Source organism: Sinocyclocheilus anshuiensis, unplaced genomic scaffold (assembly GCF_001515605.1).
Source record: "Sinocyclocheilus anshuiensis isolate Anshui unplaced genomic scaffold, SAMN03320099.WGS_v1.1 scaffold664, whole genome shotgun sequence".
In the NCBI taxonomy this organism is placed as follows: Eukaryota; Metazoa; Chordata; class Actinopteri; order Cypriniformes; family Cyprinidae; genus Sinocyclocheilus; species Sinocyclocheilus anshuiensis.
This window is the reverse complement of record NW_015554122.1, coordinates 695,332-709,096: the sequence shown is the minus strand read 5'-3', so window position 1 is coordinate 709,096 and position 13,765 is coordinate 695,332. Positions and strand designations below refer to the sequence as shown.

Sequence of the window (13,765 nt, the reverse complement as noted above, 5' to 3'; positions counted from 1 at the left end):
ATGATAGATGATAGATAGATAGATAGATAGATAGATAGATAGATAGATAGATAGATAGATAGATAGAAAAAAAAGAAATTATACATGTACTTATTTACTTAATTATTCTACATATCTATTGTTGTTTTGTTTATGTATTATATAATTGTTTATTCCTTATTCATGTAATGGACAATGCTTTGGCAATACTGTGCAAGTCATGCTAATAAAGCTCATTTGAATTGAATTGAATTGATAGATAGATAGATAGATAGATAGATAGAAATATATAAATAGATATATAGACATATAGATATAAATAAAGCTATTTGTCCATTTTAAATATGAATAATTTATTTTAATTTATAAAATTAAATTTATGAAAAATAAATAATTAAAATATATTTATTTCATTTATTAATAAGTTAACTGATTGTCTCATTTCATTTTTTAAGAAAGAAAGAAAGAATAAATAAATAAATAAATTGCCTTACCAAAACTAAAGAGGAAATGCTATTGGCTACCTTTCAAAAGGGTGTTTCATATACTGACACAGGGTTGGGTCTGAGGAGGATTAGTTCATTTAAGCTCCTTCTGGTCTTTATGTCAAGAATAGAACAGTAAGAAGTGGAGCAGTGCCCTGATATCAGCTGCTGTTTATGCAGATACTGCCTTTACATCATTACTTCTCTAAAGAAACCACAGTGGAAACGTGACTGACCGCCTTAAGGTAAGAATATACATTTGCTGGATCCATATATCCATATAGTTTGAATGTGTCTCTATAGTAAGTGCTTGTTGTGGCAAGGTTAGGACTTTGCTGACTCTTGCAAAATTAGCAAGGCAGACACATACACTTGTCATAGTATTCCTTGTCTTCCATTATTATACAATGAAATTAAATGAGAAAGTACCTGAATTACAAACTAAGGTCGTAATTATGGAGCGATTTCTGTTGTTTGTTGTTTGTTGGCCGACTTGCAAACAGCTTTTAAAAAATGTACTTTTTGGAATTAATTAGTAAAAGGATCATTTAAAATTAAATAGTTACTTAATGTACGAGGTAATTTGAAATAACAATGAACAATACTTTAACAGCATTTATTAATCTAGATTAATGTTCATTTCTACATATAACAATACATGTTCAACTTGTATAAATTACCATTAATGAACATAAATTCACAATGAATTACAGTGTATTTATAAATAAACAGCGACACAGATGATGAAATTGCACCATGTTTCTATGTTTTAGTGTACAGGACTGTAGATGTCACACATCCAGCAGAATGAGTCGGAGGAAGAGGAGAAACAGTCGCAGGAGGAAGAGCTCCAGCAGCAGTAAACGTGAGTGTTGATCTATAAGTGGCTCCTGGGCCATGTGTGGACCGTAATCCTCTAAACACCGTCTGAGTCACGTTTAGCCCACAGCCCAGACACAGGTGCCCGATTAGGGGACGCCTATTCTCACAGCACTCGCCATCACACTGAAATCTGCTTTGAAATCTATAAAATCACAATGAAAATGTACCAAATTATATTTTTACAAAAAAAATGTTCGAAAAACTGAATTTAGAATAGTTGACTATATTTAGAATATAATCGTAATGCCCTTACATTGGCACCAAAAAGTATAAGCCACACATAAGAAAATCATTGCATTAGATAACAAAATATCAAATCTAGAGGCATTTGCAAATAAATGGTACTATAGCTCTTCATAATGACATCCAGACGCCGAGACAAGTGTGGCATAAGTGTCCAAATACTATTTGAGGTCACTCTCTCCACCCTGTTTTGCAACACAGAAGTAAGCTATTATCCTTATGTATGTGTGAGACTTCTGATTCATTGGCTGTTGTAGGTACATGACTAAGAATAACAAAGTGCAGGTAAGACTATTTGTAGTGCAATACAAACCAGTGTGTTTATGATTATGATAATAAATTGAAATAATATGAGAACAAATAAAAATGTTTTTACTTACTTACAAACTGTAATCCATTAGTGATTCCAAATTACATGATAAAAACTGTAGTTAGTAACGTAAGTCATTACATTACACATTTAGGTAATATACATTCTGATTACTTTTGGATTGCTTTTGACCAAACTCGTTTTAACTTATAATAAAACTAAGTTAAAATAAAACAAGTTATAGAACAGTTAAACCACTAAAACAAGTGCAGGAGAAAAAAAGTAAAACTCGTTTCAAACATTGATTTAAATATGGTAGTCGTTTAATATATTGCTATAAAAATGCAAAGAGAACGAATATTGGATTTGATTATTAGAAAATTCCACGATTTAAACATTACATTACGACAGGTTTCCCCAAACTGGGGTTTGTGAGTTTAATAAAAGCTAATAATTAATTCAATCATAAAAATGTAAAATTAAAATACATAATTTTAAAATAATAACAATCCAAATAAAACATCTGCATGTCACGTGACCATTAACCAACATCAGAGAAACGTGAATATGTCAATGTGTTACTTAATAATTAACTTATTACCTTACAATCTTAGGGGGTACTTCAAGTAAAAATATTTTTGGCTGACAAAAAAAAAAAGTTTTGGAATCACCGCATTACATGTAAGCAAGAAATAATGTGAATTTGTGCATTTTAATGTATTTGAATGACAGAAGCCTTCCAAAGACATATTAATATATGGTTAAAAAACCCACTGAGTGATAATTCAAATAAAAATATTTGCAACATTGAAATGTTGAGAAAACACTTTTTAAAATTTAAAATGATTTTTGTAAATCAAATGCTGTCTCAGTTTTCTGTGTAGTTATAGCCTCCTGACTAATGACTGGTCTTTGTATGAATGTCCATAAAGCTGCAAGACTTTCTGAATGTTTATAAACTGTAGGCTATTTTAGAAAGGAAAATTTAAAAGATGAAAAATCAATCAATTCTGAGTAATTTATTGCTATTGTGTGAATAATATGTAGTCAATATAAAGTAACTGTAGTCTGATTATGAGTATGTTAAAATGTAATATAATCTTAATTTTTGGAATCTGACCATGTAATCCAGATTACATGTAATTAGTTAATACCCAGAACTGCAAGCAGCATAAGTGTTTTTATACTGCTAAAATAACTGGAAATGGGTGACACCAGAAGCCTTGCACATTACATTAAAAATAAGGTGGATATGCCTATAAAGTATTTCCTTGATAGGTTAAACAACATTATGATTGCTAAAATAAACTTTTTTTGCTATTTCCTTCAAACACTAACAAGGATTCTGTTACAACTAAGACTGAAAAAAGATATCAAGAAAGGGGTGTGCAATGCAAACCTCTTTTTCTTTTTGTACAGAATGCATCTCTCCATATAATTTTCAGAGGCACACTATGGTGGACACTGTGGAAGCTGCAGAGAAGGGAGAAACTGACTCCTTCTGTAAAGAGCATGTACTGTCAGTGTCTGAAGACGAGAAGGAGACTGAGACTCCAACCACGGAGAAAGAAATCAGAACACGGAGTTGTGAAAATTTCTTCCTGGACAAAAAGAAAAAATACAGACAAAGGCCAAACTCAGAACCAATAGACAGAGGTCCAGGGTTAAAAATCACACATTCTGTGACCATCGATAACTTTGGACTGTCTTCTCCCAGAGTTGTGTTCGACCGATGCCATGAAGCAACGGTTAGTAGTGTGATAGCAGTCACAACCACTGAGGTCAAATGCATGAGCCCAAATATGAAGCTTGAGATCAATGTCGTGACATCAGATGATTCAAATATCAAGACCACCTTTATTCTTCAAAACTGCAGAGACAAAAGAGAAGAGGCTCATTTTAGAACTGAGAATCATCAATCTCCAAAAAACACACACGTCTACTCATGGAACCAACATGGAGCAGATTACAAACAAAACACCAGTGAGAATATTAGCTATACGATTAGCATTGCAGAGCTGAAAGCAGAGTCAACACATGATTCGAAGAGTCTGAGCTCATGGGATGATCCTGAAGAAATGGCTTGCCGTAAAAGCTGCTGTAAAAATAACTTCTGTTGGGGAAACACAGGTGGCCAGACGGACACTGATTTCACACTGGTTGATGGATCTTCCTGTTGTTCATCACCCTCTGATTTCTGGCAACATCAGAAACAGCGCTCACTGCCCAGCAGTCTCAGTAATGAGGCATTATGGGATATCCCTCCCCCTAATGAATTTGCTGATAAGAAGGCTAGTGCACTGAATTTCCTTGCAGAAAATGTTGCATCGTGTCAGATCAGTTCCAGAGAAAGATTCACTGACCACCACAACACTAACTGCACGCAGACAGCATCTGAGGTTACCTTGTGCAAAGAGTTTACATGCCAGAATACACTGGATGGGGTCAACAGGACAAATGTGGCCAGGTGCTGTGAACGGCTATCCGACTTGAGTCCTCAGGAACACTTATTCATGAATCCCAGAGCTTCAATAAACAGATCTTCTTTCACTAAAAACTTCATCAACAATCACGAAAGGAAGACGCGCTTGCGCAACAACAGCATCGCCATCCTAGAAAGCAAAACTCATCCTGCAGGCTACATGGACATTCCTCCCAAAAGACGAAAGATGTACCCGGGATTGACATATCAAATGAGTCAAGCCAGAGAGAGCATTCCCTCATACAGAGAGTCGTTTTCCTCTGGCACACTGTTTTTCACGCAGTCTCTTCCCTCTCAAGCAGACAGGATGGGAAGATTTTATGTAGAAGACGAAAGACTTCGTCCACTTGGGAGCCACAAATCTTCCAGTAGTAGCAGCTATAGACCAAGCTCAAGCTCTACAACCGGTCCCGACTCTTGTATTCCCAAATTCAAGGCTTACAGCTCAATGAAAAACCCATTCTATCCATCCAGGTCCGATGAGAGTCCAGAAGAAGTCTTCTTTAGAGGCGAACAATATCAGGGGCCATCGCAGCTAGATGAGATGGAGCAACTGGGTTCAGATGTGGCTGCAGGAATGATGATCGATGATGGCACTGATCAAGACAGCACCTCAGCAGGACAACCTGAGCTGAACGAAGTCAATGAAAGTGGCTTTGACGAGGAGATGGTGGAGCTGGATGGGTCAATTTCTCCAGGTGACACCATGGAGAGCCATCAAAGGGAGCTTCTTATTCATGTCATCCCACCTTCACTGTGCAACTCTGAAGAAAAAATCGATGAAGGATTACCCAACAGTATCAAGCATCACACGTGGGACGGAGATGAAGCTGACGCTCCAAAGAAACGGAGAGGTTCGGTAATGACAATAATCACTGGGGACTGTGAGCAGAGATTTCTACAGGGCAACCATGTCTTCTCATTTGATGAGGACGTTTCACAGGAACATCAGATAGATGCTTTTAGCCCTGTGATTGAGTCTCCTACCGGGTCTCCAATAGAGGATCTTGCCAGTATCAGAGAAGCTGTGGAAGAGGTCGCGGACTACTCCCAAGCACAAAAAACCACAACCTCTGCAAACACTATGGACACACCTTCTCAACAGCCTGGAGAAGTGCAAACAAATGAATCCCTGGAGAAAATAAGCACAGATGTCTCTAGGACAACCAAATTCTATAACAATGATTCGTCTGAACAGCAAGGTGCTTCAAAAAGTGAGCATTGAAATATTTTATGCTTTCTTATCGAACGGTCCAGTTTTGAAATATCATGTCTGGCTAGCAGACGCTCGTGTGTCCTCCTTTTAAGATTTTTTTTTTATTTTTTTTTGTACTTTATTCGATGGTTAAGTAAATAAATAAATTAAACTTTTAGTCTCAAAAGAACAAAATGGTCATTATTTACTGAAGAAGAAAAGCCGACACATCTGTTCTGTATATGCTGTTGCAGAAGATTTAAAAATTAAAAATCAAAGTACAAAAAAAGGAATGTGAAAAACTTTGTTATTTTGAGACCAAAAAGTTCTGATTTTTACGGATCTACAGACTCTGAGTTGGCAGAGCTCAGTGATTTTGCCTTTTCTGTTTTCAGTTTGTTTGCGTATTTTATCATTCTTAGATTCATTAGAGGTGAAAGAGCTCCTCAGGCCTCCAACAGACTCCATTCATAAAGATTCAGAGGAGCATTCAGACCACTGGGCAAAGAGGCGGAAGCTCTTCAAAGAGAGCAAACAGCGCAGTTCTGCAGGAGGAAGTTCTATAACTAGCATTATCACAGAGGAATCAGGTAATCACTCACACACATGCTCATTACATTTGTCATGTGTGAAGTGTCTGATTGGCTTCGAAGGAAGTTTCTGTGCAAATGGCAAAACTCTGCAAGAAATGGACTTAAATGCTGTAAAATGCATTCCATCCTATTCATGGCGGGGGTGTGAAATTCATTTTAGGTCGCAAGCCGTAGTGGTCTTAACATCACCTTTTGTGGGTCGATTCTATTATTTGTTAAACCTTCGTGTAATTATGGAGACCAAATGCACAGTTTACACATACTCTTCAAGAGGTAATAAAGTCCAAAATCTACTTTATGCTATTTTATTACATATCACATTCATATATTGATGTAATACATTAATGTATTAGATAATATATTAAAACAAAAGGGAGGACATAGAACTGACTAATTTCATTCACTTTATATATGTTATATAATTAATTATTTGTAATATATATAATACGCTATGGAAAAAAATAAGAGACCACTTGAAAATTCTCATTATTCCACCAAATGACATTAAAACATTTGCATTGTGTTGTCTAAAAATGCATAAAAATGGCACCTTTTTTTGTTATGTTGACTAATTGTTATTTCATGCTCTAAATGACATTTTTATAAAAATTTGGAAAAAAATGTCATCAGTAGTTTACAGAATAAATCTAAAATTACGTTTTACTCAAACACATAGCTATAAATAATAAATCCAGAGAAATTACTATTGACTATCAAAACGTAGACTACTGTAGGTAGAATGTATTTTACTTTAAATACTGACTTCTGTTTTTTCATCATGAATTTCATCATTAAGACACAATGAACTCTGAGGACACTCGTTCAGTGGACATGTCAATGCGGGATATTGAGGACAGAGGATTTTACACAGAAACCTTTCACTCAGTATCATGGATATACCATGGAGATGAAGTTAACCAGAATGATAGTCCACACTGTCTCACCAGCTGTACTCGACCAGCAGCCAGTGGGTTCATAGCATTCTAAAATGATTATAGGTTAGAACTGGCTATTTATGATTTACGGTGTTTAAAGATGCATTATATATTTCAGTTCGTGAGCGGACGGTGAAAATCAGCAAAGGCATGGGCGAGTATCCTTGGGGCTTCAGAATTCAGTTCTCCAAACCCATTGTGGTTACTGAGGTAGACACAAGTAAGTTATCAAGAATACGGATCTGATTAGCACAACAGCAAATGTACGTGTATGTGAAAGCAAAAGAATGAGAAACTCACTAGTTTTTTATTAGGAATAGCTTGAAGGCATTGTATAAGGCCTGTTCACATCAAGGATGATAACTAAAGTTTCAATAATCGTTATAAGTCTGTGAGAATAGGGAATCTCACACCACAACTATAACGATAATGACACAAAGGAACGATATCGCTGGAATCACTATCATGTTTTTTTTAATAACTGATGAACAATACAAATAACATTATTTGATGAAATCTGACATTTTGAAAATACATTTTTTGCAGCTTTGTTTGACATATTATGATATATTACTTATTAACTAAAAGTTAGCAGTTTAACTTGATATCTATGTCTGCAAATATTAAAACTGTGTTGTTTAATTTCATCCACAAGTAGCCATTTGTTTTCTCCCTACTGGCAACATCAAAGGTTGGTGCTATTAGTTATCTTTATAATTCTTGGTGAGCCTTAAGTCACTGTGGATTATAGTGAAGTTAAGTCAAGTCACCTTTATTTATATAGCGCTTTATACAATACAGATCAAAGCAGATGTGTCAAAGCAGATTTACAGTGTCAAACAGAAAAAATGTGTGCTGATAATGCAAAAGGACAATAGAAAACAGTCAGTTTTTCAGTTAAAGTCAGTTCATTGTTGATCCAGTGATGTCATCGTCCAGCTCAGGTCAGCTCTCTGAACTGACTAGCGTTTGTGCAATCAAGCCAACAATGCTGCCAGAAATTAAGTTTCCCCAACTAAGCAAGCCAAAGGCGACAGTGGCAAGGAACCAAAACTCCATCGGTGACAGAAATGGAGAAAAAACCTTGGGAGAAACCAGGCTCAGTCGGGGGCCAGTTCTCCTCTGGACAGACGAAACCAGCATGGTGTGGTTTAATTCCAGGCTGCAGCACAGGTCAGATTGTGCAGAGGACTCGTCTGGTTCCCGTGCTCTTGTGCCGATGGTCGTTGAGATGACAAGGTCTTTACTGGGGATCTGTCTTTGGGGCTCATCTAGGTGACATGGTCTTCGCTGACATTCAGGGCTGTAGAGGTCATCTCTAGGTGCTGATCCACCATCTGATCTGGATACAGACTGGATCTGGTGGCTACGGTGACCTCGGAATAAGAAAGAAACAGACTAATATTAGCGTAGATGCCATTCTTCTTACGATGTAGCAAGTACATCGGGTGTTATGAGAAGTGTTCCCGGTTCCGGTTGACCTAATTAACGCAGCCTAACAATCCTTTAATGGATTTGAATTATAGAAATGTGATAGTGTGTTATGTGTAAGCCAGGTTAAAGAGATGGATCTTTAATCTAGATTTAAACTGACAGAGTGTGTCTGCCTCCCGAACAACACTAGGTAGATTGTTCCAGAGTTTAGGCGCTAAATAGGAAAAGGATCTGCCGCCCACAGTTGATTTTGATATTCTAGGTATTATCAAATTACCAGAGTTTTGAGATTGCAGCGGACGTGAAGGACTGTAATGCGATATGAGCTCATTCAAGTACTGAGGAGTTGGACCAGCTGGAGTTTGTTTATTAAGTGCGCAGAGCAACCACCCAATAAAGCATTACAATAATCTAACCTTGAGGTCATGAAAGCATGAATTAACCTTGCTGCATTTGACATTGAGAGCATAGGTCGTAATTAGATATATTTTTAAGATGGAAAAAGGCGGTTTTACAAATGCTAGAAACTTGGTTTTCAAAGGAAAGATTGCTATCATATAGCACACCTATGTTCCTAACTGATGACGAGGAATTAACAGAGCAGCCATCAAGTGTTAGACAGTGTTTTAGGTTATTACATGCAGAGGTTTTTGGTCCAATAATTAACACCACTGTCTTTTTAGAATCTAGCAGTAAGAAATTACTAGTCATACAGTTTTTTTTTTTTAAAGCAACGGTCCTAGCCTTGTGGCACTCCATACTGCACTTGTGAATGATATGATACCTCTTCATTCACTGCTATGAATTGATGGCGGTCAGATAATATGATTTGAACCATGCCAATGCAATTCCACTAATGCCAATATAATTTTCTAGTCTATTCAAAAGAATGTTGTGGTTGATAGTGTCAAACGCAGCACTAAGATCCAGTAACACTAATACAGAAATACATCCACGATCGGATGATAAGAGCAGGTCATTTGTAACTCTAATGGGAGCCAAGCTTTTTTTTTTTTTTTATTGTTACCTTTAAATTGTTTTGGATGTTTTTTGTATTTTCTAGTTCGGGGAACAGACACAGTCTCTATAGTATGATATCTAGGTGAAAGAGTCTCTATGTGCTGAGAATGAACTGACTTCTGTGACATGAGGCAGCTAGCAGACGGTCGGTTTAGCCAGTCTTTCTGCTTCCTGGCCTGGGCCCCAGTTAGTCAAGTACAGACTCTAAGACAATAGCCCCTTTCACACACACAGTCTTTACTGGTAAATTACCGTTAAGAGATCATGTGTGAACAGGACCTTTTCAAAAATACCGGCAAATTCGTCCCGGCAATTTTCCAGTATAAGGACTTGTAACATTACCAGTAAATTACCGGTAATGCGCTCTGTGTGAACGCAGCACAAGATTAGCGGTATGAGCACGTACAAGTATAGAACGCGCTGACGTAAGACTTCTACTCTGGGCCAATCATAACATTCTGACGCAGGTGACGCATTTACTCCGTGCTGTTTACGGAAGTCAAAGAAATGTCTAAAGATGTCCCTGGGCCAAAAGTAGCTGCATAAATGTGAACGTTTGACACAAAAGTAAAAACATCAACAAAAACACTGACCATTGATGAGTGAATGGTGCTTTACTGTAAAAAAGATGGAACATCGTTGCCCGTGTAAACAGCGCGTTTTTAAATTTACCGGTAAAGTCGTTCCGGTAATTTAACCGCAATTTACTGGTATTACTGTTTGAAAGGGGCCATGTTTCTAGAGAGAAGAGCGATGTTTTGTCCAGCAACTATGGCGCCTCATAGTCGCTCTGCTGTGGGGGCTATGCAAACGGAACCGATTTATGTACGGGACTACATAATCTAAGGCCTTCTGAGGCTAAGGGTCCAACTAAGTCCCTCACATTCTTACTATCCTCAGTTAAAGTTTGGATGTGTGTCTCTAGCTCTGAAATCTTCTCTGTCAGCCTAACTATTTCCCTGCATTTATCACGTGAATCCCTCACCGCTGGCAGAGAAGGCTACACTATACATGTGGCAAGCAGTGCAAGTGACAATTACAGGAGAAGAGGCCATGATGACTCACCGTGATTGTTGTAGATTGTTGTTAGACTGTAGTACTAACGGAATGCTAACGCGCTGCGCTAGCGGTTTAGATTAAAAAACGAACGGTGTCAAATTAGTTTGATAGATAATATCAGAAATATGGTGAGAATTAAGATATATTTTAGCAGTTTAGACAACAGAAAGTGATAGTAAGATTCCAACAGAAAAACAAAGCTACACGGAGCAACAATTGCAAAGCCACTGAGCAGCACAGCAGACAGGAACCAGAAGTCAGAGCAACACGTTCAGTTTTTATGGTGTCAGGCAAATGCATAAAATAAAATGTACTAGATTTTAATGAGATTACTGTCCTAAAAGAGCTGGTCTGATTGTAGTACTAAAACGCTTCAGTTACTTACGTAACCGTAATTCCCTGAGATAAAAGAACGAGTGTTGCATTAATACGCTTATGGAAAACTCTTGTTTACTCTGATACTGAAACCTGATTTGATCACATTCGTGTAGCTGCACGAATCAATGGGCATCATCACAATCTTTCGACTGAAGCGTCAGTCATCGACTCACGTGCAGCCTTATGGCATGGCAGCCTACACACCAATCATTCCCTAATCTCAGGGAACCTAGGTTGCATAAGTAACCGAAGCGTTCCCTTTCGAACGGTCTCTCCCGTTGCTTAACACGCTTAACGCATCCAATAGCGCCGTGCTATAAGCAAGTGCAGAACGAAGCCGCTGTGCGAGCCCAGCCCTGGAGCACCCATGCTGAGGGCTCCTGTAAGCATGAGCTAATAATGAGACCCAAGCCTCTTAGGCTGAGGACTACATAGCACAACCCTCCCAAACTTACGAAGGGGGTTAGGTAAATTAAGTGGACAAAATCCATGTTTGCAGGACAGGAACGTCCAAGTTATAAAACCGGGTGAAGGTAGACGGTGACGACCAGTTGGTGGCCACACAGATATCAGATATAATAGAAATCCTGTTGGACCAAGACCAGGAGGAGGCCATTCCTCTGGTGGAGTTGGCCCTCACTCCTATAGGACACTGTAAGCTTGCTGAGGCATAAGCCAGGGCTATAGCATCCTCTATGAGATAGTCTCTGCTTCGTAACTGGCAGCCCTTTAGAGTGGCCTCTGAAGCATACAATGAGCTGTTCTGAGTGCCGAAACGGGCCAGAAACATGAAGGCTCCACAGCTCTGGCCGGGAATGCCAAATCATGCACCTCGCTTGCGAGAGGAGGTCCATCCTCAGTGGTATCGGCCAGGGGGCTTCCGATAGCAGCTGAATCAACTTGGGGAACCACATCTGTTTCCTCCAGTTTGGGGCCAACAGGAGGATCGAACATCTGACTTCCCTGACCCGTCTAATGACCTGAGGAAGCAGGGCAACCGGGGGGAAGGCATACAGGCGAGTGCTGGGCCAAACATGGGACAGTGCTTCTCAATGCTTCAAAAAATTAATTGGGCAGTGAAAGTTGTCTTCTGAGTTAAAGAGGTCCACCTCTGCCCTGCCGAAGACAGACCAGATCATTTTAATCATTTGGGGATGTAGTCTCCATTCTCCTGGAGTTACATTGCCCCTGGACAGCATGTCTGCCCCTTGGCTCAATCTGCCCGGCACGTGAACTGCTCTCAGCAAGAGGAGTTTACATTGTGCCCATAAAAGGATGCGTCAAGCCAACCTGTGAAGGGAGTGTGACCTGAGACTGCCTTGGTGATTTATGAAGGCTACCACCATCATGTTGTCCGAGCGGACCAGGACGTGGTGCCCCCTTAAGGCTGGAGCGAGGGTTTTTAGGGCTAGAAAAACCACCATCATCTCGAGGCTGTTGATGTGAAGATGTTGCTCCAGGTTTGACCAGGAGCCGAACGTTGGTCTTCCCTCGTACAGAACTCCCCAACCTGAGTTAGAGGCATCTGTTGTGACCACTTTCATTCTGGTGGTCAGTCCCAACGGGACGCCCGATTGTAACAGGCGAGGAGACCTCCAAGGGGCCACAGCTCTGATGCAGCGCTTTGAGCCAATATTGGAGGGGCTGCATGTGAAGCAGGCCCAGAGGAATCACAGAGGAAGCGGCCGACATGAGGCCAAGCATCCTCTGGAAAGCCCTGAGGGGACGTGAAATTCCCAGTTTGAATGACGCCGCTAGTCGCTGAACAGTCAGGGAGCGTTCCTTAATGGTGTATGCTTAATCCATGGTGTAATCCATGTCCGCCATGTCCGTAATCCATCTGGGCAGAATCGATAACTATCCCCAGAAAGACTACTCGCTGGCTGGGAGACAAACAATTCTTGGCTAAATAGATTTTCAACCCAAGCTGCTCCAGGTGGCTGAGCAACAGTGACCTGTGAGCGATGAGTTCTTATTCTGATCTGGCTAAAACCAGACAATCGTCGAGGTAATTCAAAATGTGGATTCCCATCTGCCTCAGAGGGGAAAGAGTCATGTGTTCATGCACTTCGTAAAAGTGCGTGGGGCCAGAGACAGTCCAAATGGCAAGACTGTATATTGATAGGCCACTCCCTCAAACGTGAATCTCAAGAACGGTCTGTGAATGTGGGGCTATTGGGATGTGAAAGTAAATGTCTTTCAGATCCACTGATATAAACCAGTCTGGGGGGGATTTGTTTCAAAGTCAGCATCTTAAACGGCCGTCTCATGAGCAAGCGGTTCAGATGCCTGAGATCGAGAATTGGCCTGAGCCTGCCATCTTTCCTGGCAACGAGGAAGTAATGGCTGTAAAAGCCTGACTCGCTGTTCACTACAGTAACCATTTTCATGGCTCCTTTTGCAAGCAGTGTCTGCACTTCAGGCCGGAGAACATGAGCCTCGTTCAATGGGTTTTAGAACCCAGCTTGACACATTCGGGATAGCTTTCCAAGCCTGAAGCTGGATGGCAAGTGGTCTGAGTTTTTCTAGAGGCAATTAGAGACTTCTTTGAGAGAGTTCAGGCCTTGGCGAGAACTGACCCTCTCCTCTTCCTCTCTGCGTTTGGATCAGGACAGCTTCTGAGAGACAGGGTCCAACGCCACTCTGAGGCGGGGACCTTGATGCCTAGGAAGCGGGTTTTGTTTCACCGTCCGGGGGTGCTGCTGAAGCCCAGGCTCAGACTTAGGCTGGGGCGGCGCCAGCTTGGCAGGCTGCTGAGAGGATGGAGACT

The 13,765-nt window shown here is 39.9% G+C and overlaps 1 protein-coding gene across 1 annotated transcript in view; it reads left to right on the top strand.

Moving 5' to 3' along the window:
- The first annotated feature begins 586 nt into the window (after positions 1-586).
- Positions 587-13,765, top strand: part of LOC107670049 (uncharacterized) — a 20,527-nt gene continuing 7,348 nt past the window's right edge. Inside the window, exons 1-6 of the mRNA XM_016462529.1 lie at positions 587-709; positions 1,238-1,329; positions 3,319-5,595; positions 5,999-6,166; positions 6,966-7,136; positions 7,223-7,324. Coding sequence (XP_016318015.1) covers positions 1,272-1,329; positions 3,319-5,595; positions 5,999-6,166; positions 6,966-7,136; positions 7,223-7,324 — 2,776 coding nt within the window. The 5' untranslated portion in view covers positions 587-709; positions 1,238-1,271. The remainder of the gene's footprint in view (positions 710-1,237; positions 1,330-3,318; positions 5,596-5,998; positions 6,167-6,965; positions 7,137-7,222; positions 7,325-13,765) is intronic.